At 44.8% G+C, this 26,921-nt stretch overlaps 5 protein-coding genes across 9 annotated transcripts in view; all 5 read right to left on the bottom strand.

Annotated features, from left to right (window-relative positions):
• ehbp1l1a (EH domain binding protein 1-like 1a) overlaps window positions 1-3,900 on the bottom strand; it is a 44,401-nt gene extending 40,501 nt beyond the window's left edge. For 3 of the 4 annotated variants that reach the window (XM_080838934.1, XM_080838935.1, XM_080838936.1), the window contains exon 1: window positions 3,601-3,891. In XM_080838934.1, the coding sequence (XP_080695060.1) occupies window positions 3,601-3,704 (104 nt within the window). In that variant the 5' untranslated portion in view covers window positions 3,705-3,891. Of the gene's footprint in view, window positions 1-3,600 lie in introns of all 4 variants that reach the window. The other variant, XM_080838937.1, reaches the window with a different exon arrangement.
• A 5,178-nt stretch (window positions 3,901-9,078) lies between these two features.
• On the bottom strand, window positions 9,079-13,221 carry kcnk7 (potassium channel, subfamily K, member 7; the record flags this gene model as incomplete). The annotated part of the gene is made up of 3 exons (XM_080838915.1): window positions 9,079-9,401; window positions 11,286-11,681; window positions 12,807-13,221. 3 exons carry the CDS (start codon window positions 13,219-13,221, stop codon window positions 9,079-9,081), a joined length of 1,134 nt encoding a protein of 377 aa, XP_080695041.1.
• A 344-nt stretch (window positions 13,222-13,565) lies between these two features.
• Window positions 13,566-19,433, bottom strand: taf6l (TAF6-like RNA polymerase II, p300/CBP-associated factor (PCAF)-associated factor). The gene is made up of 12 exons (XM_080838477.1): window positions 19,360-19,433; window positions 18,641-18,816; window positions 18,393-18,479; window positions 18,124-18,274; window positions 17,968-18,018; window positions 17,535-17,629; window positions 17,342-17,416; window positions 16,771-16,991; window positions 16,092-16,224; window positions 15,727-15,855; window positions 14,807-15,324; window positions 13,566-14,583 (listed from the first exon to the last, which is right to left on the bottom strand). The coding sequence occupies exons 2-12, from the start codon at window positions 18,785-18,787 to the stop codon at window positions 14,244-14,246; spliced, it is 1,947 nt and encodes a 648-aa protein (XP_080694603.1). The 5' UTR covers window positions 18,788-18,816; window positions 19,360-19,433; the 3' UTR covers window positions 13,566-14,243.
• Window positions 19,434-20,158: 725 nt separating this feature from the next.
• Window positions 20,159-21,202, bottom strand: cth1 (cysteine three histidine 1; the record flags this gene model as incomplete). The annotated part of the gene is made up of 1 exon (XM_080839823.1): window positions 20,159-21,202. The coding sequence occupies one exon, from the start codon at window positions 21,200-21,202 to the stop codon at window positions 20,159-20,161; it is 1,044 nt and encodes a 347-aa protein (XP_080695949.1).
• Window positions 21,203-23,425: 2,223 nt separating this feature from the next.
• The window catches only part of mta2 (metastasis associated 1 family, member 2), a 36,280-nt gene continuing 32,784 nt past the window's right edge, over window positions 23,426-26,921 (bottom strand). The window contains exons 15-18 of one of the 2 annotated variants that reach the window (XM_080838564.1): window positions 26,807-26,896; window positions 26,516-26,634; window positions 25,977-26,125; window positions 23,426-25,428 (exon numbers count right to left, since the gene is read on the bottom strand). In XM_080838564.1, the coding sequence (XP_080694690.1) occupies window positions 25,257-25,428; window positions 25,977-26,125; window positions 26,516-26,634; window positions 26,807-26,896 (530 nt within the window). In that variant the 3' untranslated portion in view covers window positions 23,426-25,256. The remainder of the gene's footprint in view (window positions 25,429-25,976; window positions 26,126-26,515; window positions 26,635-26,806; window positions 26,897-26,921) is intronic. The other variant, XM_080838565.1, reaches the window with a different exon arrangement.

The following is a 26,921-nucleotide window of genomic DNA, read 5'->3' as shown; positions in this document are numbered from 1 at the left end:
GATCTGCTTCAATGCAGCCACTGCGACCAAAGTGGAAAGGAAGCATGCGATCTTTAGAAAGAAGCCAAATATGGCTGAGTATGCATGTGACACAGCACAAAGCTCCAACCAAGCAGGACAGCTCCATCTTGGAATGACTCAAACTCAAAAATATGTCTGTTGATGATGAGCTTGAATTTAAGAGTTAATACTTATACAAATCCGAAGGACTTGATAAAACACACACTAGGTCTATCCTTGAAGTGAAAATAATTTTGTTAAAAATGTTTGCTTAATGATTTGCTGTCAAAGTAAAATGTAAATATCACCAAGCAGGCTGAAATATGTACAACACTCAAGACAGCCAAACCCATTGCATCACAGTCCCGTCCCACCCTTGGAAAAACCCCTTAGTCATTCATCCATGCAGCACATCACAGAAATGTCTGGACAGCTGAACTCGCCTCAAATGACCGCATGGTCTGGTCAGCCAAATGACCATGGAGCCAATTCAACAGAGGTGACCACCCCACTGTCCTTCACATAACCACACACACTTACTAGCCACCATGCCAGGACCACTCAGTCTAAACCTAAAGACCACTGCAAAAGGTCAGATTGTGATCACTTCCAAGAAACAAGGTAGGATGGGTGGACTGACTGGTCCTGAGTACGTGCGACTGCACACACTGAACTAAGTGTACAGTGTGTTTCTCCGACCTACAACATATCCCTACACACGGTTCTACACAAAACTCACTTCATTACCGTTCATAAAGTTAAAACACGGCATATCTTAATATTTCTGTGGGTTTCTTATTTTAATTTCCACTGCATACACTTCTGGCTGATCTGTCTATCGCAAATGGCCCAGGCCAGCTATTCCACATTTCACACATTCCTACAGGCAGCTAACATAAACCAGTGCGCCCAAAACATTCTGCCTTGGAGCTTTTCCTTATGTAACGCTCATTGGCAGAGGCCGCTATCATTAGCACATCTATTTGTCGTGGCAGTCACCAGTCAAGACAAGCTCCCTACTCCCTACTCCCTCTTCACTGGGAACCTCTGTGCGGTTATAACACACGGTGCACAATTACAACACAACCCACAGGTACATGGTGTTCCGTGAACACACGCTACATCACTGTACTGTGGCGGAGGTTACAAACATGGGGTACGGGACTGTAAAATGCTTGGGAACCACTGCCTTACGCCACTGACTAGGGCCCGTCATGATAGCCTGCACCTGGGCCCGTCGTAACTACGTTACGTCACTGCTGATATCGGTCAGTGGTTTGTTGTTGTCACATGTCTCCCCTTGTGAGAGATACAGATACCTGTAAGACACATCTCAAGCAAATATATATATTGACTTATGCAAAATGTTAACGATTACCACAGAGTTTACGCATGTAATCCCCATTGCATGTGTGGGCCCTTAACTGAGCTGTATAAATATGACAAATTCAGCATTGTATGCGGTTCTGATTAAATTACAGATTAACCTACAGATTCAACATCTGCAACAGACATGCAGCCTCAGCCCAAGGCCAGGGATAACACATTAAATGAGTCCTATTGCACTATCCAGCTAAGGCATAACACACTGAATCTCATCAATACAAGTGTTCCTTGGAATCTACGCCAGCGATCTCCACATCTCTAGCAACAGCTCTGCAACAGCAACGGATTCCAACACATTTGAAAATAAATCAGATTTAGACTATGATGCTGCATAATAAGCTCCAGTAAGAAACCCCCAGAGATGGGTGTGTAGGCAGGGGAGGAGTGGGTGGTGCTGCTGTGAAGCTCTGGGACTGGAGGGGGTGGGGTTGGCCATAAGCTAGCGTGAATAACGCTAATGGAATTGGAGGTGACTCTCACTACACTGTGTCTGCCAGGGGACGGAGGGGGTTCACAGCACAGACGTCTGTAGGAGGAAAGCGTAGCAGTGTTTATAGTTGCCTACACACTGTGTGAGCGGGGGAGCATATGGGACTGTATGCATGGTACACTCACAGAGTTACACAGTTGTGCCGGAAGCATGCTGTTACCAGAGCGTGGATTAACAAGTAACCCTTTGTTAGTGTGTGTGTGTGTGTTTGTGTGTGAGAGAGAGAGAGAGAGAGAGAGAGAGAGAGAGAGAGAGAGAAAGAGAGCGAGAGAGAGACCAAGAGAATGAGTATCTCCATGTTTCTATGCATCTATGTGTAGGCAAATTAGCACTAAGCTAGCTAGCTGCACCGCAATGTGACTGTATAATTTGTGTGTATGTGAGTATGCAATGTGTGAGTGTGTGTGTGAGAGAGAGAGAGAGAGAGAAAGAGAGATAGAGAGAGAGAGAGACAGAGAGAGAGAGAGAGAGAGAGAGCAAGAGAGAGCAAGTCTATCCATATATTTGTGCATCTATGTGAAAGCAAGTTAGTGGTCCATAGCTGTGCCTCGGTGTGCCTACAATTTGTGTGAGTGACTAAGTGCATGACTACATGTGTGTGTGCCTGCTGCGTGTGTGGAGCGAACAGCAACTAGTGGTATGCCCACATATGCATGTGCAGAGGCATGTGTGTGTTTATGTGTGTGTGTGTGTGTGTGTGTGTGTGTGTGTGTGTGTGTGTGTGTGTGTGTGTGTGTGTGTGTGTGTGTATCCACGTGTCTCTACATCTCAGTAACACATCAGTCCACTTGACTGCACCTCACAGTGAATCAGCAGCAGCTGCCGTACACAACAGCCCATGTTCTTCAGCCATCAGATCAGATCGGCTCCCACATCCAATCACCAGTCAGACGTGGCTGTGGCGTCTCCCATCAAAACAACCGCTACTCTGACCAATTCATATTAAATCAAGCTGTCTCTTAATATCTGCCATCCTGGCAAATCATCCAGATCAAACGTTTCAGTTCATAAATTGTTGGTAGTTGATGGATGGATGGTTGGTCAAGTGGTCAGACAACATCTGCCCGCATGGTGTCAGCAAGACGAGATCACAATAAGACTATGTATGAATAAATCTACCAGTGTGGAGAAAGCCCTAAGCCAAAGGTGGTCACAACATGCTATTCTGTCTAGGATAAAAAGGGATAGCACAGCTGCTACAAAATGCCATTTGAACATGACACCTATATCAGCAAAATAGTTTTGGTGTCAAGAATGTTCACAAAAGTTCATAGACATCAACAGGAGATCAACCGACAGTTTGGTAGCTCGTATGCTACTGTAGCTGATGCTGTCTAATTCGATATGATGCCACTTCCTTGTGACGATGATTTGGGCATATTGAAGGCAAGCGATAGTAAGTGTAGGCTGTTTGGATAAATGTGTTGGAGGCTTAATAAGATACCTTTCCAGAGATATTACAAATTACAATAGTAAAGCTATGATGGTATCCAACCTTATTTGTTGCCGGAGTGGGTTGCCTTCCAATTGAGCACGCAACACACCATGTATAAGCGTACACAATAAGCTACTCACACCACTCCGTATCCAGGACATCTACGTAATTGGTAAACTTCACACAAATAATGTCATCACGGCAAGAAATACATTGTTGTTTTTCATGTGGTCTAATTAAATGTCATAGTTCTGGACGTGAGGGTTATATTCTCTCAGATATCACCTACCATTTATTCGTGCATTCTACCGTCAGGTCCTGGAAAGTCGCAGCAAACTGAAACTTCGAAGCCCTCTTGCCTACGCGCTGGAGTCTCTTCCATACTGAAGTCATGACTGCCGTTGATATAGCATTGATATTCACGGAGACCCGGTGGAAGACATGAGCGAAGTCAGTTTAGCCTTGAACACCCAGTCCCTTGCTGTCCTCTCTTCCAGAACTAAGATTCCACTAGCAACAGCGGCGCTACAGTTCGTCGTGCGCAGTTGACATGCACCGAATGTCAAGCAGTACAAAACAGAAGCACGCTGCAGCGTGTCTGAGGAGGCGTTCACAGACAAACTTACTTGTCGACACACACCCAAAAAATAGCTGTATCAGTAGATGGTGTTGCCTATTTCATATTAGACCTATTACATACACTGTGAATTTTTACATGTAATTTCATAACTGCATCCGTATGATATACGTGACCTATAATAGCCTACTCGTAGAGCATAACATAGTCGAACTATTTCATGGAATACGCCTATTGTCTTGTGATAACTGATTATGAAACAGGTATCACAATATGCCCTTATGCTTCTTCAACATGAAGTTGTTAGTTGGGAAAGCCATTTGTCAGCATTAGTGCGTCTAAAAATATAGTTAAGGAATAGCGCAGGCCCGTCAGGTTGGCATGAAAAGCACATGAAAAAAATACTTGTGCTGATTGTGTGATTGCTTTTGCTTTCGAAAAACTCAGTCCTGCGCGACATAATAAACAGGGTCAGTTTTCTTCCAGCGCAGTATACCCAGTAGGCAGGCGTACCGTCTCTAGACATCGGCAGCTGTGTAGCTAGAAAACAACCTAACATTTACTGGCAACCAAATGTTTTCCTCACAGATTGTCATCAGTCAATTTAGTCAAGCCTTAGTTAGCCCTTATAACAATTCTGGCCAAGTTCCTATATGGTTCCAAATGTTTAAACAAGCTCTGTCACCGGTTGTACCAGTAGGCTACCATCTTCAGTTTTAGGGGTTGTAAAAGTGATTAATAAGCAGCCTACTGTTCATAGTGGTTATTGATTTGTTGTCAGGTTCTGGTTTGTTACCACAGCCATGCCTTGCCAGTGGGACCTACAGAAGCATATTGGGGCTCATTCTCTGTAAGCTTTAATGTGCCTCTTGCACCTTGCTTTTGTCAGTAGCAACTTGTTAGCCCACTATGGAACACCAACAAGCAAGGGAGAAGTAGGCCTAACAAGTAGGCTAGAGAAGAGAGACAGCAAACTCACTTGGGAGTCCCAGTATATTTTTGGCCGCATTATTTTCCCCAAGGAAACCACAGTGCTGGATCATTTCAGGGGCTTACAAAATAACCGTCAACATCCGATATTAATCAAAATGGGTTCTATTTCTTCTTTAGATATGTTTTACTGGAAATAGGTTACGCATAAACAAGCACCGTGCTGAACAACAAGTTATTGTTGTAAAGTTGACATGATTTGTGGTGTAAAGTGCGTTCAGTTGATTTGGGCAGCTGAACATTGCTCTGGATCATAGAATGACCAATCATCAGAGAGGCTTTCAGGGTAGGAGACAGTCGTCTTCAAAGCACAACTGTTATAATGATGGAATTATGTGGTGATGTTAAAATGTTTATGAGCCTGGCTAGGCCCATGCTGGAGCAGGTTGTCTCCCTAGACAGTTGCCAAGAACATGAAGGAAGTCAGAGACAAAGAGGGAGACATATTTGGAGAAAGAGGCAGAGAAATAGTGAAAGACAATGAGACCCCAAGAATGTGACCTCACCACCATATCCCTGGAGAGCCGGGGCAGCTGGGGGATCATCTGGAGGCTCCATTTCCCCCGTTCTCAACGGCCTACTTCCTGTGAGTTACCAGCAGATTGATGGCTTGACTTCCTGTTTTCCAGTCGCAGAGAAGCAAATCCTTGCCCCCAGTGCCACCTGGGAAGGCAGACCATGCCAGCGTGGACGTGATGTTTCAACAGCTGGCACTGAGAGGCCGTCTGGCCTCACCTACTGAAATCATGAAGCGAATGAGGATTTCCACACGGAGAAGAAAAAAAAAATTACACTAAACAGTGCCAGATGACAGACTGATGTAAAGCTGTTTGATCAGCTGTTCTACAATCATAACAAATGTATGATTGAATGTTAAAAAGGATCCTCACAGATCCTAACGAAACAGTCTCAGAAATTAGATATCAGAGGGTAGAAATAATCATTAGCGTATTACTAGTTTAAATATCCCCCTTGATTTATGCAAAAGAGGTTTGGATAGGCAACAGTCTCAAAGTACAAAAGCTAAGCAAAATGTCCTTTGAGGGATAATGATCCATGTCCACCTGTGTGATCTCAACATATAGTTTAGAGGATGTTTTGAATCCAAACAGTAAGACAGTCTATAAAAGAATTAGGACTTCTACAAGATATAAATTCCAACCTTAGACATCCTTTAAGTTAACTTTACAAAATTAACTTAAACACAGTGACCTTCAACGTAATATTTCGCATGGACAATGTTTTGTTCCTTAAACAGTTATTTCACCAAAACCACATGAGTGGTTAGCAGAAAAGAAAGCTTCTGATTGCCTTGAAATGTCCCTCTTTTTAGGAGTGGAAAAATACATTGTGGCGACACAACTGGAGACCAGTGCCATGCTTTGAGTGACCTTGATAAATTTAGACATGCAGCGCCACACACCTGTCAACTGTCTGTCAGACTGAAAGGGAGCATGGCTGCATGACACTGCAGACACACAAGGGGAAATGTTAACAAGGTTACTAGAAAGCTCAACACTCATAATGTATACTCTTTTTAAATTCATTTTCACTATAATGAATTGTGTCTAAGCTATGTATACAACTGTGGGCAGACTGTCAAGGTCAATGTGAGTGCAGTAATTTAAGTTTATATTATGTTTACTGATCATGTTGCCTATTTTTTCAGACCCAGAAGTAGCTTAATCATGCCTGCTTAGTACTGAATACTCATACTGAATATAGCAAGTGTGGAAGGCAACATGATACATGTCCCACAATACAGTGCGTTGGGTCATGTGACCAGAATGGGGAAACTCCCGTGTGCCAGGAAAATGAGAGAGCGCCTTTGATGCGCTGGACAGCTTCCTCGTGATGCCACAGCTGCTGCTAGGGGAGGCCAGGACTGCTCATCAGGCTTCAGCAATTGAGTTGACCCAAATTACCTGAATGTTTATTTGTTATGACATAATAAACAACAAAACCAACAATCGAACATAACTGTTATTGCAACACTGACAATATATTCCTCTGCTGAACAAGATCTACCCACCTTTGAGTCTGCTACAAAAAAATATTTAAATTTTGTTGAGAATTGTTGAGTACTTGGATATCTGGCCCCTGTTTGTCACCATGGTAGTTTTATTTAGACCACTGTGTATAGCCATCACTCATAAACATCCCTTGATAGGTCTGTGAGCATGTGAGCTCTCAGGCCGAGTCACAGGCAAAACAGAGGCAGAAGGCTTTGGGATAAGACGGGGGGAGACAGGTGACTGCCAGTGTGTGCCACTCTTGTTTCAACACCTGAAAAGCGTGTCCTAAAAACGACAAGTGGTGACCTGGAGGGGGTCTGAAGAGAGGGCATGAGCTACTTATGCTGTCCACAGTGATTTCAGAACGCGGTGAGGGGGCTTATCTTCCTATATGAAAGGAACATTGTGAAGGTGAACAATTGCTCTGTTCCCTAGTGGTGCGGTTGACAAGGATCATGATGACTATTTGGATTCAGCGTGGGAAGGTCACGTTTTAATGACGACACAAGCTTGCACACAAACGTAGTGGTTCACCCACGTCTCCTAAAAGTACAACATGCAGTACATGCAGTATGAGAACAAACTTGTTCTGTCATTTCATGACAATGCTGATGTCGACAATGACCCTTGCATTTAAATGTCTCATCACCAAAGCTGTAAAATGCTTCTCTCAGGAGAGTTCAGTCTCTTATGTGGTATATGTAGCCTTTAGCATTTAGAGCCCTGTATAGGCATCAAGCAAACATAATTCTAAGGGGTGAATTAGTAAAAAGAGCATTATTACTTAATAAAACTTGCTTCAGTATGATTAAATGCCGTTCTGTCTCCATTTAAAAGACCACAATTAAGGTTGCCATGGCACCCTCTGTTTTACAAGCAAGCCATTGAATCCTCCATTCATTCATACACACTTGAGCATTCAGGAGCCTGTTCCGACACCCTTGAAAGAAAATCACAGTGCTTTTAATGAGTCTATAAGCCAATCAAAACACACACAGACCAGACCGGCCAGGCCCAAACCTCTGCGTGACCTAAAGAGTCTGGATGACCTAATAAGAGCAGATGAAATGGGGTGTTTATGTTTGCTTTAGGTGACAGGCAGGATGCCGGGGAGTTCAGCACTCGCCACATAGTCATCATGCCGGGCATAACACTGCACTCAGACAAAGAGACCAGCCACGCTGAGAAACACCACAGAGAGCCACAGTGTCAGTTTTGGAAACACCATCACATGCAAACATGGTTTACATGGACACCACAAAAATGAGGTATGTAAATTATCCAGCCAACATGATCAAATAATTTTCAACTGATTTATTTGATTTTAAAATATTTAGTTATCGTTTCACTTATTTTTTTTACTTACTCTGACTCAACCGCAGTAGAAAACTGTACAGCAGATTTTAAGTCCTTTCTCTAACATGACAATGTTCTTATCAGGAGAGTATGCACTGCCCCCTAGTGGTATGACCTGCCAAATGCCTGCAAGATGAGCAGAGGTACTCTAAAACTGTTATAAGACCAACACATTGGTTAAGTTGATTCATGGTCTGGTCTATGGACTCGGTAAGTAGCATACGGACCAGGTAGGTTTAATTCTCATCAAATCTACCTCGAAAATAAAATTAATCAAATATTAAAATATTATATAAAAGACAAGTATTATTAACACAGTAATCTTACACAGAAACACTGTTGATATCAGTGGCAGGGATTGCGGATAGCCACTAAAGAAACATAGACAGTAATATGAAAGTCTTAACATAACAGAAAAGGGTTTCTAGTGATTAGAAGACATAAATGTCAAGAACTGCATACAGGAAATGGATTCTGTACATATAAATATGTTCATCTGCTTGGTATTGTAAACCTATACCACATAAACATCTTATGTTTATAGTCATACTGATTTTATTGCAGGGGTAAGCAAACCTAATCGTCCTCATCTACAGAGGCCAGGAATCAAGCCTGAGTACACCAGACCAAACGAATCAATAATTGAATGACTCATCAATCATCATGCTGATTAAGTTAATGGAGTATAACATTGTTCATTTAGACAGAAATGACAGGTACTCCACGTTGTCTCTATCAACATGACTTGTGACAACACTTATATAAGATGGCGAATACCAGGTCATGTAAACAATACCGCCATGAAACAGTGCAAATCGACACCAAAGTGTTACTGCGTTGGGTCTTCAGGATCGGGTGGTGGGGTATCTGCAGGCTGGTCAGGGGGAAAAGCCTTCTCTGGCGAGGGCTCAGGAGAGGGCTGTTCCTGGAGGCAGGGGGAGATGGTGGAGATGGGAAGGGCATATTCAGGCATATCCTCAGGGGAGTTTGGGTACTCGTGGTCCCAGCCCTGGACCATCTCGTCCATGTCCGTCCCTTTGAGCTCGGTGCTCTTGGGCCCGGTGAAGACTCGGATCAGCGCCTGCACCTGCGGGAGCACCCAGAACGTCTCCAGGACAACCAGCAGAACGACCAGACCCACAACAAGGTAACCTGGACAGGAATAGCAAAAGAAATGTCAGGAGGAAAGCTCTCTCTATAAGGCCCCATCTGAACTTTGTCATTTTTATGCTCTATACGTCTTCAAATGACAAAAAAATCCTTAATATAAGGTTTTCCCCAGGCTAAAACTAACAGGCTAACCCACTAATAACCCAATTGATAGCAGTTTGGTCGTTACACATCTACACATACTAGCACCAGCACTGTACTTCATTTCCTATACTAATTTGCACAAGGGTGAGTTTTATCTGTATAACATCTGCCTGGAATCTGACACTTTGGTTGTGCAATGCATTTTGGCGTATTTGCACCTGCCTTTTAGAGTGGATTATTTTTAATCCAGATGTTAAAATGCAACCAGGTAATAAATCAGCCTACTACTCCTTCAGAAACATTTCTGCTCTTCTCTGTGAAAGCCCAGGGGGATTTTGTATTAGTGAAATCAACAAGACACCCAGGTCTTTACATTTAGCCTTTTTCACTGTGGTGTACATGGATAAACATCTGAATAAGATGTGGGAAAAAACACCAACCACAAGCCCTCCACAGAGCTGCTCTCCCGTGAATAACGGTTCATTTCACAAATTAAAACGTGAGTCATAACATTTACATTTTTATATTGTATTTATTTAGCCGACACTTTTATCCAAAGCAGCTTGCAGTACAGTGCACAATTTCATCAGAGCTACCATGACCTCTGTGACATAAGTATCTTGGTGTACCAGTTGAGCTGCAGGACCACATTACAACAGTGAAGAAGAAACCAGTTCTAGTCCTCCCAGCCTGTGATCCCTGGCAGCATTCCCCAACACTGAGTCTCATTGGACCTGTGTGTACTCCGAGGACCCACAGATGGCCGTTTAGCACGTGCTTAGAGGAGGCTACGGAGGTTGAGGCAAGGGAGAGCTAATTTTGGTCACCCCTCCTCCCATTAGCCATCTAATGCAACCACAGAGAAAAGCAACCAGGTTGTGTGCTGTATCTATTTTACCACCTTAAAGGCCAAGGAATTTACCAAAATCATTCATATATATTTGTTTTCGGCAATCCCATTTTAGTAACAGCCATGCTTGCTCCTTAGAACACATGGGAATGATTTATGTGATGTTTGCAATTAAACTTATCAAATCAAAATGACTGAAAGGCAAAAAAAAAACTTTGGCTTCTCAACTCACAGTGTTTGGGTCTGTTCTCAGTTTCACACGGGTTCTCAGTAACTCCAGTTCCTCAGGAGGCGTGCTGACTGAACGGTTTTGCAACAAAGACTTACACCCTCTCAAGAGCTGAGTCATACACTGCCATACTGTATGAGCCTCTCAAGGCACACACTCACACAGAGTGGTTCCCGTGAGAGTCTCATAGCCCTTTTGAACCTGTCAACAATATTCATTATGCTGAAAACAGTTTCTTCTTTGAAACAGAACCAGATTTCAATTGAGGAAGTATCCTTTTAATGACCTTGAAGGGAATTATGCAGCACATGAAAGTCTCTGTGCAAGCAACATTTAGGTACAGCCCAATTACAACACACCTGATCAGTAATCAGAGTGTGGGGGGGGGGGGGGGGTGTTGATGTGCAAAAGTCAAGTGATGGACATGGTCATGGTAATGGTTAGGTCATGGTGAGGCAACATACTAGATCAAACGTTAACTGCTCAGTATCTTTCTACCCTTTCGCTGTACACCTGACTGAATTGTGGTACTTATTTATTATTTCATTATATAATACATATTTCTGTCAGGTGCTTGGAGCAGGGATATATAGAGGGGCAGGGGGCATGGGTGATGCGAGAGCAGGACTGAGCATCCTTTTTCTAGAGGTAGCAGAGTAAGATTAATAATATCTGTTGTGTTTGGTTGCAGTGCAGTACTCACAGGAGGTGGCAAACTCCAGCCCTTGTCGCACCGCCTTGCTATGCGTGCGTCCTGGCAGGTAGTCACCCAGGCCGATGGTGCTCAGCGAGATGAAGCAGAAATAGAGCGCCTCCAGGAAGTTCCAGTCGCGCTCCACCAGGGAGAGAACGGCAGCCGGGATCAGGAAGAAGACCACGCCCGTGCCGCCGGCTAACATGCACGCGTAAGTTAGCGCAGCACGGTTCTTGGAGAAGGCCCAGCGGGTTTGGAGGTAGAGGACAGGCCTGCCGGTCACCCATGGGAGGAGGGCGTGAGTGAGGCAGGAGAGGAGGAGCAGGGTGACGGGGATCCCCAGCATGCAGTAGAGGATGCAGAACAGGCGGCCCCCGTCAGATAAGGGCATGGTGGTGCCATAACCTGGGGGGCAGAGGTGATGTGGACAGGAGAATGATGAGAACCCCCCTCCATTACCACCCCAAATCAGAATCAGAATCGTGTTTATTGGCCAAGTAAGTTTACACATACAAGGAATTTGACTCCGGGTTTACTGGCCCTCTATGAACTTACACAGGAATATTCAACACAACAGTTTAGAATAAAATAAATAAATATAATTTGTAGGAATAATTTGAACAGTGGGTATTCTAGTGTCCAAGGGTTATTGCCCAGTGCCACAGTGAGTGCTTACACTCACACAGACACATGTGTCAGAATGTAGTTGAGGACCATTTACAGGTATTCCCAAGCATCTTGGCACACTCAAATACCCTCAAACGACCCCAACTTCAGCAGTCACAAATAGTGTGTAATCATCTAGTGAAGCAGGGGTTGTCAGTTCTGCTGCAGGAGCCGACTGAACATAACACCAGTTATAAACTGAGCACACACATGATTTGGCTAATGAGATGCATTATAATTACACTGATTTTAATCAGATGTTTTTCAGAAATGGAGGCATCCAGTGAGAGGAGGCAGAATGCACATGACACATTGCACATTTCATACATGAGTATGTAATTAAGATGTATCTGATTCTTCTTAGTTCTTTCTGTTAAAGTCCATAACCGGCAACTGAATTGAGGAATAACGACACACACACGTAGGTTAACCTAGACAAGAGAGCTAGGCCTCAAAGAGCTGATAAAAGTCTAATTAAACTACCGGAATGCCAGTGTTTGCCGCTTCACCCAGAACAGAGGAACAGGATGTAGGCTACACACCCTCCGAGATAAAGAATAACTACAATCCTTTTACACTTTCAATGCGTTATGAAATTGTTCGAACACCATTCCATTACACAAATTATCAATAAAAGTATTCTATTTAATGAACTACTAATAACCTAATAAACGATGAGCAAAAGACTAATAATGTTTCCACAAAGTGGCAAGTGAATTATTTCCGAGGTCTTACTTTACCTTATTTGTATTAAAATACAATTATATCAATCTACCATGCTGAGCACATAATTTCACCTTTTAATTTCTGTTCGATGGGGTATTCTATTCTCAACTTTAAGCTCGTGTTACTGTGTCTGTTCACCTGTGGTTGTCAGAAAGGTAGTGACGAAGAAGAGTGAGGATGTGAAGTCAAAGTTGTATTGATCGCTGTCTGCTTCCAGCACCGCAACACCACTTTTCCCAACGAAGAGCACCTCTCGTAGCAGAGTATCCAGCCGTGTCTCATGAATGCAGCTGTTTTCCTTGAGAAACGTCCTTCGAAGGTCCTGTACTTCGGTCACCAAATGGTTCTCACCAGATTTCTCAAGCGCCATAAAAACAAAACCGCCAAATAGTACAAAGACTATGTATCCAAACAACAAAAACGGGAACGCGTATTTTCGTAAAAACCTTTGAGTGGAGTCCACGCAGCGGGCCATAATTAAAGTCACTTGAAAGCAGAGGAAAGACTGGGCATCTATGTTCCGCCTCAAGTAACCAAACACCGAGTAGCGCATGCAGCATTCATCAACCTTTAAAATTTAATTACTGTAGCCTACCATGGCGTCAGCTCATACGCGTTGATGAAATAACGTACCGCAAAAAACTTTCTTTAACAAGCTGGTTCTTTTAACGTTCTTCACATGCAATTATATAGTCTGATTTACGCGTTGCAATCGCATCTTGGGTCCCTGAATTTTCATACAATATTATCAGTGAGAGGCCAGGAATCTGGAAAAAAAAAACTCTATCAGACACCAGAGCTTCGTTGAGAGAACAGACGCGCAGGATGTTAACCGTAGTTTATTTTCTCTTTCTCTTTATTTTCTCAAGAAAACACTGTCAGTGAATCAAACAGGACTGGTGCTTGATTTTACACCTATTTACACCTACTACGTTTCGAAAACAAGTCTGAAAGAATGCAAAGAATAATAATAATAATAAAAAAACATTTCAAAAAGGCCACAACCTAAACCTTCGACAACAAAAAATGAATAATTCCAATTCTTACACTTTATTTTACAATATATCCAGAATGTCAGAATAGTATAATATGGTAGAAATATTTATTTTAGGATTAACAAAACTAAATGTGCAAAGACACCAAATGCTCAGATCTTAAATCAGTTTTCTACGAAACTGTGCAGACCATCTTTTCAACTATGGAGATTTGCTCCATTTGGGAACAAATGTCTGGGTTACTATCTCCAGCTGTCATATTGCAGTCTGTGGGGTTCTTTTAGTGTGTATGTGGGGTTCCTAGAGTGTGTGTGTGTGTGTGTGTGTGTGTGTGTGTGTGTGTGTGTGCGTGTGTGTGTGTGAAAGGGTGTTGTAAGGCCTAATGCCCAACTCTAACCATCTAGGTTCTACGACCTTGGAGTGTCTGTATCAACCAAACTACATGTGACAGAGAACCTGAAACCTGAAAGTCTTATGCTGGCCAGTTATGTATGTACCAGTTCGTTCTGGCCCTCAAGCTATCAGAGGAGTTATCCGGGGGGTGGGGGGGGGGGCAGTATTCTCCTCTCTTATGCGGAACTCAAAGAGGCAGGTGCAGAGAATAGTGGGAGCAGGTCCAGCGGCGCACCGGCTTGCTGACGCGCCCAATGACGGGCAGCTTATGGGCGTAGGCGCGCGGCGGCAGAGTGGTCAGCCCGGCCGGGGGGCTGAAGCTCGTCTGGAAGCGTCGCCCCTGGCAACGGCGACCCATCTGCCGTCCGTTGATGAGGAAGGAAAAGGTTGGGGTGCCTGCCTGTTGGGTTGGGAAGCGAGCTTTGGGGAAGATGTCGCGCGATGGCCCTGCCGAATGCAGACCAGGCCGTGAGGAAGACCGGGACCGCTGGACTGAGGAAGAGGATGAAGAGGATCTGGCAAGAGACCTGAAAGGCCAGAGCGACAGAGAGAGAAAAGAGAGATTAGGAGATTAAGAAAAGAATCGAGTCAACAACTAAATTAAATGCGAAGGTCTTGAATGGAGCGTGAAGTGAACAACTAAATAAAATCACATACATTTTATATATAAAGCAAAGAAGAAGTTGTGTGTATGCAGGGGGGATAAACTCAGTATGGTGCACAACCACTGTGCCTACATATACCCCTCACCTTCCCGGGGCAGTTGCAGCCAGACTGGGTGGTGCCGGCTCTGTCCGTGGGCTTCCATCCTGCCGCGGGCTGATGCTGAGATTGGCCGTCAGTTGGGGCATCTTGCGCGCCGTGTCCATCCCCCCACTGGCCCCGCCAGCACCACCTCCAGGCTCCTTCCTCCTGTCGGTCCCATTCTGGGTCGGAGCCGATGCCGATGCCGAGCAGGGCTTAAGCTCCGGGCCCGTGCTGAACCGCACGGCCAGGCTGTCGCCGAAGAACGAGTAGAGCTCGCTGTACATGGCCGGGAGCGGAACCGGGGTCCAGTCCTCCCATGGGCACCCGGCGCCGCCCGCCTGCAGGTGGCTGGCGATGCCCAGGCCCGCCTCGGCCAGCGGTTCTGGTGGGGGACTGAGGCCCGGCGAGCTCTCTCTGAAGCCCAACACTGCCCCACTGATACCCTGCTGGTTCCCTGCCTCTCCCTCTGCAGGCTGAGACAGACTCAATGCCTTCATCTTCAGCAGGCGCTCTACTGCCACCTACAGGATAAACACACAATTGCATTTTTGGCTGAACTATGCGGTCCTTCATGTAGCATATTTGAAGAAATAATACGTCTGGATTTCTCTGCTGCTTGGGTTGTGTGGTTTTCCTACAAGAGTTATATTCAACAACTACAAGCTGCATCTAAACAGAAGATACTTGGCTCTAGTTTTGAGATTGAACGGAGTTTAATACAAGTGCTTGATGACAGTAAGAGGCATGTAACCTGCAGGCCAAGCATTCAGTAATGCTAATCACTTTACTACTTATACTACTGTTAGTACTTAGTATTAGTATTAAGTGGTATTAAAGGTGCAGTGGATTAGAATCGCGGACTGTTATAGGTACTATTATTATAAGCAACAGAATTTTTTACTTCAATGATTTCTTTAACTTACCAGGATGGCTCCATACACCTTGTGTCCATCTGCCTTGACTTGTGCGTTTGAGACAGAGTAATCGTCCAGGACGGCTTGCAGGTTGGCCCAGTAGGCTGGCAGGTGGGGATACAGCACTCTCTCAACAGCCTATGAGAGAGGCATACGATAAGAGTCCAATAACCCATGGCATAAATCCAAATAGAGAGCTACTTTTCCAACCCTGTGGTTATAATACTCATAAAAACTCAATACAAAGTAAGAGTACCGGGTAACTTTTTCTTTACACACAACCCTGGTAATTGTAAGTCTGACAATATCAAATGTTTGAGCTAGAGGACAATACAGGAAAAGAAAAAGGACATAGAGGGAGGGGACTGCCATACCTTCCAGCCCAGGGCATGCAGGCCCACTACGGCCCCGTAATGAGAGCAGAGGGGTCGGACCGGGTCAGACAGAACCTTCTGCAGCGACAGCAGGATCTGGTGGTACAAGCCACTCACAAGGTCTCCGTGGGTCCTATGAAAACAAACACACACACACACACACCACACACCACACACCACACACCACACACACACACATTTGGGGTTGATTAGCTAATTTTGCAAGATAAGGTACTTGGCCATGGTGGATGTCTGTGCCCTCTAAGGGTCTTTCTAGTTTAGCATATTAGTCCTAATTTTACTTTGAACACAGATGTGACCCACATGGCAGCTGATTTTCGGAACTCGCCTTGTGAAATTTTGTTCTGCATTACATTCATCAACTTTCGCACAACTGCATTCACCGGACCGTAACGTCTGTACCTTGACGGTTCAGTCCGAACACACGTAACGTTACAACCCTATGCCTTACTCAAGCAGTGGCTGTACATCCACACACACACACACACACACACACACACACACACACACACACACACACACACACGATGGCCTTTGCTATCTTATCACTTATATGCACATTGCATACAGTAGTAAGTGTGACAGCTTGTATATGAATGCATATATCCAGATATTTGAGTGAATGTTTAGACATATGTGTTCTCTGTTATGCCCTCACCAGAAGATGTGGCTGAGCAGGAGGGCGGCGTAGTCGCGCAGGGTCCAGTGGTCGTTGAGCGGGTTGATGGAGGCGGCCAGAGGCTCCAGGATGCAGTACATGACGCTGGACACCAAGCTGCGCACGTACGAGCCCAGGTACAGGTAGGGGTTCTGCACCAGACTGCGTACCATGTGCAGTAGCCTGTTCAGCTGCTCCAGGTCGTGACTCACCGACTTCACCTGCAGTGGAGGCGGACGACGACAAGATTACGAAATAACTAAGAATAAAGACGGTGTTGATACGAAGATGTTGAGGAAAAAAAACATCCATTAAAAGAAGCACTACTGTGTAAAGGAAGGTTTTTATTAACCCAGCAAACATTATACTTTGTAGGTTGTTCTGGAACACATCTAGTTTGTCACAAGTCAACTTGGAGACTAAATAAATAGCTGTGGTCTAGATCGGAGGCTGTCAGCTATTGTGAACGATGCAATGAAAGGAAAAAAAAAATGTACACCAGCATTTAGTGAACCAAAGCACAATCTTACTATGGCAATAATTTTAAACAGACTACAATGAGAACACATACCCCACTGATGACATACACAAAGTATGGAAGAAGAGCAGCAATCTTTGAGTTGGACTGAAGATCCAGCAATGCCACCTGAGTACAGAGTCTTGTGTTAAATCATACGAAGTAAAAAGGGGGGGGGGGGGGGGGGGGTCCTATTAAATCCACTATCTGCTTATTTTGGTCTTGGCAGTAAAAGGGGGAATTGTACCTTCATGAGGTGTGGGTCTTCACCAAGTATAGCTCGAGTGATCTGCTGGTAATACTTTAGGAGGTCTTCAGACAGTGACTGGACAGCACTGGGTACTGAGAGTAAACGAGAGGGGCACATAGGATGGGTGAAATGCGTGAAATGCAGAGGACAATTTCTACCAGCAACATCTTCAGCGTGCTTGTGTGTGTGTGTGTGTGTGTGTGTGTGTGTGCCCTGTGTCGACGCCCAATGCACGGGTGGGTTGTGTGTATCGCTGTGTGGCAAGAAATACATTAATTTGACTGTGATATGTCTCAGAGATTTACTAGTCCAACATGACATTTTTATATCTCTGGGATTTGCACTGTGCTACAAAACCACTGCAAACTAGGCCGACAGTACAAAGAGATAGGGTTGTTTTTTTTACTATTAAAGAAAATATTTTCTTTACCAGTCCCTTGAGGTTCCAGGTTGCCCTTGCCATCCAGGTAGGACACTTGCACTGTCAAGTGGACAACCAGAGGAGGAAATACATTAATCTTACAATGTTCATCCGTGTTTTAAAACATTGTTCAGCGATGTCTCAATGGGTATGGGCAGCTCATACCTCGCACCATGGTCTCTGCACATCCTTTTGGAATATTTGTGGCAAGGGCCAACTCCACTAGGTTAATGTCCCGATCCTCAACAAAGAAGAGCTCCCCTTCTTTGGCAGGGCGGAAAGGCAATGGCTCTTGGGAGCCATAACCGCATAAAGACTGGTGGTGGGGCAAAGAGACAAAAAACGGTCGACATTGTTTGGGGGCAGTGTGAAATATCCTACTATGAGATAAAGTAGTGAAATGGTCGTTGTTTACTATAAGTTCCCAAACTCACGTCTACATTGCTCCAACGGAGAGCTCTGTTGAAGTCCTCCACTGTCAGTTTCCGTCTCTTGGCGTGCCGCATAAATTGGGAGCTACTCTGTGTCAGAGCAACATGTATGCATATCAAAACCAACATTTATATGTCTTAAAAATAGCTCTGAACACATACATATATTGACATATATTCACAAAGGCACGAAATATCACTGCCATTCCGAATAAGGCAAACGCTTGTGGCAGTTGAAAACAGTGACTTACTTGGGTGGCCTCTCGGAGTCGGTAACATACATCTTCGGCAAGAAGAGCAGCCACATCGTCGCTGAGCTCAACCCCTGAAGTTTCAGCCATCAGTTTGACTGATTCTCGGGATACTTCAGCAAAACGCCTCTCCTCTCTTTCAGTCATAGTCAAACAGCCGACCTTGTCCTAAACACCTAACAAACACAGTCAACAAAGTAAATATCTACGAGCAAATCAAGGCAACAACGTCAACATATCCAGTGTGTTTAGCACTCGTGAAAGTTCAGCTGTAACTTGACCAACAACAGCTAATAAATGTTCACATGGCATTCACTTTAATCGCAAGGTTCGCTCACGTTAGCATTTCACAGCAACTACGCATTCCTGACTACAGACCAATTGCCTACCTTTGATATTTGCTCGCTTAAATTCGTTACGAACAAATTGATTCTCTGGAGGCCAGCGTTGTATTACCACTGTTAGCTAATGCAAGCAAATACATAGACTTCCTACAAAGATTTGTAGTGTACTGATTAATTCCCTGGTAACGTTGACCAACGCCAGTGAAGCAGGGTTACCAGTGCAATGAGAACATTTACTTGCCATCTAGCGACAAAGCATGCTAACACAAGCTAACGTTAGTTCAACTAAATGCATTAGACTACGTCGCGTGTGAGAAATTCAGCAGCTTAAGCAAGATAGTTCAAATGCATTGCAAGGGCATACATACAACTCACCACGTAAGTAGCCACATATACTAAGTGTTTCCAAAAAATAAATTAATGGGTGCATGTGATGCTAATGCTTCCACATTTCGATCAACGAGAGGCAATAACAATGCCGGGGATTGGTGAGGCGCCTTTCGGGTCAGAGTGCTCAACGTTTGTGATTGGATGGAAGAGCAGTCAACGCTCAAGAGTGTTTGGAATTTGTGAAGTTGCACATTTCGGGTTAATTTACTAATAAATTGGTATAGACTACACTTTCAGGCTGCGAGAAAAAGGCAAGAAACGTCTTAAGCTTTACTGCTTCCACAAGGAGCGGTTAAGAAAAGCACCCGGTCCATTAAAAAAAAAGAAAAGAAACAGAACTTTGAAAATTGTCCAAGGTCATTAACGGCAGGCAAAGTAGATCATTGCTTTGCTTACAAATTTACTCAATCGGATTGAGTTTGGTCTAGACTTGTAATGCTTAAAGAAAAAACCCATAGAAGGACCGCAGTGTTAGAATTAGAATTTTATTATGCTCAGGAGGTTAAAAATGTAAAAAAAATAAGTTAAGTCACTTTAAATACAATTAATAAACAAAGACAATATGTGAGCAAAGAATTAAAATATTCCACTGGAGGCTATATACACAGTCAAAGGAAATCTCAATGTACATAAGTAGAGGGAAGCAAAAGCACTCAGGGAATAGTTAAAACTGGTGTAGTGTAAAAACCACTCAAGTGAAAATTTAAAACAATTTGAGAGTTCAGTCTCAAAACACATACACACCACAAGACCACTGCCAAGAAACACTTAAAAACAAGGCACTTTAACCCATGAACAGGGGCTTATCCAGCGCCCCTTTGGCCTGGCTGTTCTCCAGCTGCTGCAGCCGAAAAGCCAGCGGTAGCAGCAGGTCATTCAGGTGCTGGCTGGAGAAGGTGAAGGCGTTGTTGGCCAGAGGCCCGCAGGAGAGCGGTGGGGTGATGGGGAAGCCGTCGTCTGGATAGATTGGAGATGCTAAGGCAGATGGTGGAGAGGAGGAGGAAGATGACGACGTTGGGGACGAAGAGCGCATATCCGAGGCTGGGGACACCGCTCTCGTTGGAAGCTGGGTCAAAGACGAGGGGAAGGAGGGCCAGGTGGTTTGTTGACTGGAGGATGGAGGAGATGCGGAGAAGGCATCCGAGCCTCGCACTGCGTTTGGCAGGCCGTGCTGGAAGCGGCAGCGCGTGCCGTACAGACAGAAGCCGAACGCACTGAAGGTGCGACAGAGAGTGCCCCGCGGTTTCCATTCTGAGCGGGCCGGGGCGAGGGGGGCGGAAGCAGCGGCAGATGAAGTGGTAAGCGGGGACCAGGTCTTCTCCTCCTCGCTGTCTGTGGAGGCCCCTGAGCCGCTGGCGTCCACGTGCAGGAAGTGGCAGTGAGTGCCGAAGGGACAGACTCCATAGGCTCGGTAATTGCGGCAGGGCACCGTACGTCCACAGCCTTGCCTGCGCTGCTGGCGGGCTGGCGGCCTCTGCTCCCGCAGAACGTGGACGAATAGGCAGCGAGTACCATACACGCAGAAGCCGGACGTGTGGAAAGTGCGGCAAAGCTCCGTCTTGTACTTGGGGTGGCGAGAGGGGACATGGAGGTCATGTAGGCCATGGGCGAACTGGCAACGCTCTGCGTACTTGCATGCGCCTGTCTCGGCATATCGGCTGCATAGCTCCGTCTTGTAGCGTGTTGAGTACAGGAGCGGCGCGGGTTGTGAGGCAGAGGACTGTACCAGAGGGAGCAGGGCCTCAGCAAGTGACATGCCCGGGCCCGGGGACCGCTCTCCGTCGCAGAGCAGGTTGTGCACTGCCAAGTCATCTTCTGGGAGCAACATTAGGTCGTTGTGGCTGGTCTGTTGAATGAAAACAATTAAGTCAGTCCAAAATGTCAACTTGAAAGTGTAGTCTACACAAGCTGACAAGTCTACATTTGAGGACACAACCCGGCCTCGTGACTGACATACGCTTTTTCATTCGTTACGATTTGACTTTGAGCCCACCAAATTTAACCAAACAGAAAATAGAAGCTTTGATAGCAAATCAGGCTCAATACCAAGGCAATTAACAGCCCATTTTAGTGTATGTTGCCTTAAAATAAAGTGTATGAAACGTCAGACTGTTGATTGGTTAACATCTTACCTCAAACATCGTCCCTTTGTTGAATAGTTCAAGACTTTAAAAGAAGCCGTTATAACGGGGAACACTGACTGAAACTCAGACACTGTTCAAGCCTCTTAAGACGCACAAAGACGGAGAGCTGCTTCTATCCACTACGTGTATCCAGCCAGACAAGAACACCCTGTCTCTATCGCATGCTCATTGTCATTCCCGCGTACCCTTTAAATCTGAATCAGCTGTGATGGAAAACTTCAGAGAAGGTTGAAATTGGCCAATGGGATTTCATGAGGCGTAGTTTCGAGGGCGGTGGCCAATGAGCTTGAACCTCTATAATCGATTTTGTCGTTTTCCGCTGCTTATCAAATTGGCCAATTCAGCCGTGGACCAATAAACATTGGTCTATTAGCCAACTTTACTTCAAATGGATTCCCTCTTTGGTAGACAAACACCTGTCCCGCGTCAATTCACACCTCAGATTGGAGAGTGTTGTAGCCGAGGAAGCACTACACTGATCAGCTAATTAAAAGCTGTCTGTTCCGCCCAAATTCAAACCCAGACACTAAACACAACAGAGCGACAAATTGTTATTTGCTATTCAAAATATACCTGAAGGTAGCCTATATGCCAAAGAAAATGTTCATTGCACTTAAACGGTGTTTCAATCTTATGGAGGGCCTGTGAAATATTAAGTATATTCCATAAATTGTTAGCTTGATTTTCTAAGTTGGACTATTAGGCCTACCATTGTTTATTTCAAGAAACAGCCTTTATAATTTAAATTCATTTTCGAGTTCACTTTGCGGCTGGAAGTGGCGTAAGCCTTATGGTTCCTCAAAACGTGGACTCTCTGTAGCTTCGTCATTAATTTCATATAATGCCCCTGCCTCTTACGCATGTGACATACCTAGCCTATAGTAGCCTACTTTAATATTCATACTCTGATGTTAGCCAGGCCTGTTCCTTATTGGTGTATTCCCTTCCTCCCACCAGACACACACACACAGAACTGGAATGTACAATGACACAGGGGGCACGTATACGACCACAAAGAAAAAAAATCTTTATTTATTTTCTTATCAAGATACATTAAAGGATACAGAGACACTGGAATAAAAAAAACAAAACACAAGAAAAAAAAGTTTAATTGAAGCAGATTTCTCTCCAACATACAAAATGCTACCCCTTATTAGGCCCTTGACCCACCCACCCCCCCTTATTCAACTACCTTACCTTCCCCACCTTCCCTTAGGAGGAATCATGTTCACATGTACAGTCATTTTTTTTTATTATTTTAACTTCTCCACAACAAAGAGAAAATACAAGCTAGAGCTTTCATATAAAAACTGTGGAGAGCCCAATGTAGCTCGTTTGTTTCATTCTTTTATATATAGATAAGTGATTGCTGTGCATGGGGTGCTCAATTTTATTATTTTTTTAATATGAAATGTTACAAAAACTCCACATAAATTTGGAGGAATTTGGGGGCAACTAGGCTACAATGTTTTATCGCATCTTCCCAGAGAGGGAAACTTATCTGAAGCCCAGAGAAAATTTCAGGGAGTTTAAGTGTCCAAATTTTAAACATCCACACACTTGTCCACACAAAAAGCAAGTCCCACCCCCCCCCAAAAAAAACAAAAACAAAAATCCAAATGGGGCTTTACAAAAAGAATTTCAGAATCAAAAATGTCTTCAACCCATAGCTGAATTCAATTTTACCATCATAACCACCCAAAAGTTAAATCCCTTTTACAATACACACTATTCACTACGGCCTCTGCATAGTAGTAGTTGGGGTGCCATGTATACTCACTCCATCATTTGTTATTAAGTTGGGTGTGCCTCGACATTTGCAGAATACCGTTCATGTTTTTTTTTTTTTTTTTTAATGGCTTAAAAAAAAATGCTGTTCACTCAAACAGTCAGACAACAACACCACCTTTGCCATATGCACTACCAAGATTTATTCAATTTGATTACTACGCAGGCCGTCACAACCACCGACCAACTTCCCAGTCTGTTAAGCACCGTTTACCCATTAGGTTCAGACAAGTCAGCATCCATTCCAATTCATACATTCCTTTTTCGTCCATCCTTCCTTTCTTTCAATGACACAAGGGCCAGTATGAGCGCCCATCCCTACCTTGTTTGCCTAGTCACTTTGGCCCTCTACGGTTTTCATTCATTTAGGCTGACGACCACCAGCAATGACCATCCCCGAAACGCCCTTGTACCAGTCCACTCCATGCCTGACAAAATGAGGCTTGTACATTAAAAGGATGACGAACACCCCTCTTGAGCTCCACGGAAACAGGTCTTGAGTGTTGCTATGGCATCAGAGAGGAGGCGAGGAGACAGCCGTTTAGAATGATGACATTCAACTGGTAAACAGGGGTCTCATTTAAAACGAAACAAAAACAAACAAACACACTAAGAACCCTCATTCGATGATCCTTTCTATACGATTGCTCCACCTCATCCCAAACTCTAGCCATAACCCTTTTTCAGCAAACAAACCCCCCCAAAAAAACACAAGGAGGTCCTAAAAGATCTTCTGTGATTCCATCAGATACACCAGAGATGACAGGAAAATCACCAACTACTGAAGCATCATTAAAACATCCCACCCATTCCTAATTCTGCTTCCTGATCAACACGAGCATCCAAAACCACTTACACTCAATTCCACTTCTTTAAAAGATGCTTTAAAAAAAAAAAAGAACTGCAAATTGACTGAGGCTGTCCTTTTTATTTATTCAGTACTGCATAGGGGGAAGGGAAAAAAATACCTTCCTTTCCGTAATTGTTAAGTGGAGGGAGGGAGTCGTTTATGTTTGTGTGTGTGTGTGTGTGTGTGTGTGTGTGTGAGAATGTGAGTGGGCAACAGAGTCTCTGGGAATGGGGCTCCACAAAGGGAGAGGGGTGGTCGTTTCTGTGTAAGTGACTGCATGGCAGTGGGCGGACAGAGGGACAAACAGACAGAGACGGACAGTTGAGACCGTGGACAACGATGTGGAGAAGGTAGGGAACCCTCTTGATCAAAATCTGACCCCTGACCCCCCCGCCTCACAGGAAAAATAACAGACAAAAAAACGTAACATGCGTTAAGCCCCCCTACCCCCCCAGACTTGATTTGGATGCTCCCCCACACCTATTTGCCATCCCTGAGCCCACTGCTTGAGAAAAGAAAGGAAAACAAAAACAAAATGCCGTTAATATTTACAAAATTCAGGTAGATCCAGAGAAGAAAAAAAAAAAAAGTGTGCTTGATCACCATAATTCAGGATGAGCTTTACTTGATTTAAATTACACAATTAAAAATATTTGCCATTTAAAAAAAGGGATGTTTGGGGAATGGGAGATGTAATTAAACAAAGCTGAAATAAAACTCTACTAACTCCCAAAGCCTAGTGTATGTAGGGATATCTATACATTGTGTGTGTGTGTGTGTGTGTGTGTGTGTGTGTGTGTGTGTGTGTGTGAGGAGGATAATCTATGTGTATACATGTACACTACTGGTGTCTGTAACTTATAACTTCATGGGTATGGGACAGAATGGATGTGGCAGAGTGGGTATGAGCATGTTTTTCTAATGATCACATTAGTTTTCAGAAAGCCAACAGAACACTAACGGTGAAATAGGAACGGGGGAGAAAAGGAAAATAAATGACCCAACAGAAAGAGTGTGAGAGACATGGAGTGAGAGAGAGATGGAGAGAGAGAGAGAGATGAAGAGAGACTAAGAGAGAGAGAGGCTGCGGGGCGTGAGCCTCAGTCCTCCAGGACAATGGGCTCGCTGGTGCTGGAAGGCAGCAGGGGGACGGGCAGGGGCAGGGGCAGAGCGAGTGGGCGCGGGGGCAACGGCAGCTTCACCCGCACCGGCGTGTGGGGCTTACGGGCGGCACGCCGCATCTCAGCCTGCGTCAGGTGCTTCCTAAGGGCCCTACAGAAAGAGAGAGAAAAAGAGAGAGAGAAAGAGAGAGACAGCATTCCATAAGAGGTGAGGTGCAACATCAAAGAGATATTGCATCGATTCTTTTTTATCTTTTTATCATGATATCCTTGCTGTTGGGAGTTTGGCCATGAGAGGCAAGGCACTGATTGCTATGGGCACTGCTGCGTTACGAGACCAACTGGAATTATGGGTTCTGCATATGGAATACTGAACATGAAATACAAACCTACTCAGCATCAACAGGACAGGCTGTTCCTTCTATTAGCTTTTTATTTAAGGCAGAAAATAAGATGGCAACAACTCAACATGGATCAAAGGATGGAAGAAGAGTGAGCAGAAGAGAGAACAACGGCCCCATCTAACCCTAACCCATGATGGTGATGAGGTGATGCTGCCTGACGGTAACTATCTACTATCATCCCCTCACTAAAGTTAAACCCAGAGATACATAAAGCGGAATATAGTATCATCAGTGTCCATCTCGACTTAAAAGTACCCATCAGTTACAGAGAGTTGTTCTGAAAAGTTCTATGTACCTGGTGTCTTTTGTGGCGACGAACACCACGGGGTTGGGAGCATCACCCTGGCTGACCTTCTGGCGCTTGATGACTGACTGAGAGGTGGTCCTCATGCCCGACGGGAACGGCCTCCCGTTGGCGGAGAAGGGATGGGCACCCACCGCCTGCTAATAGGTGAGAGAGTGAGTGAGAGAGAGAGGTGGAGCAGAGACAAAGACACACAGACACTATTCATCTTAGAACACTTTTGAACCTCTATTTTAGGCTGGCCCATCTGTGAAACAGCAATAGGTTATGAGGAGAGCATTCAGCCAATGGGGCAGCTGCAGAATCACTGCAGTAGCGAGCAGAGACAAACTTAACCCATTCAGTGTCATTGAGCTATAGACAAAAGGGGGGTATGAAATTCTTCAAGGGTGGGGTGGGGGTGCCTATTTACTTGCACAGACAAAGAATGTCAGTGTGTGTGCTTGTGTGAGGGTATGGGCAAGTGTGTGTGTGTGTGTGTGTGTGTGTGTGTCTGTGAGTGAGACTGTGAAAGGGGCAGGGCCACTCACACTGTCGAAGGGCCTCTTGCCCAGCAGGGCGGAGGCACTGCGAGACTGGTTGCCCTGGTTACGGTTGATGGGGGTCGGAGCACTGCGCGGGGCCTTCAGCTTCAGAGGAGCCTGGACAGCTGAGGAAGAGGAGGACGAAGATACAGATATCAGGCTATAAATGGCAACTTTTCATAAAGCAAGATGCTATTAGAAACAATGCACGCCTTCATACCTTCAAAGACCATCATTACGCATACCTACCAACACACACACACACACAGTTACTGTATAAATGCAGAGTTATCTCACCTAGCTCCTTCACGATGTTGGCGAGGGACGGTCGCGGGATGGGCCGGCTCTTCGCGGGCGCCTTTGGGGCCTTGGGAAGCCTGATCATACCTGCTAGCAGCATACGCACAAGAGA

The sequence above is a fragment of the Sprattus sprattus genome, assembly GCF_963457725.1.
Source record: "Sprattus sprattus genome assembly, chromosome: 5".
Lineage (NCBI taxonomy): Eukaryota > Metazoa > Chordata > Actinopteri > Clupeiformes > Clupeidae > Sprattus > Sprattus sprattus.
Note: the sequence above shows the minus strand (reverse complement) of the source record. Positions and strands in the feature narration are given on the sequence as shown.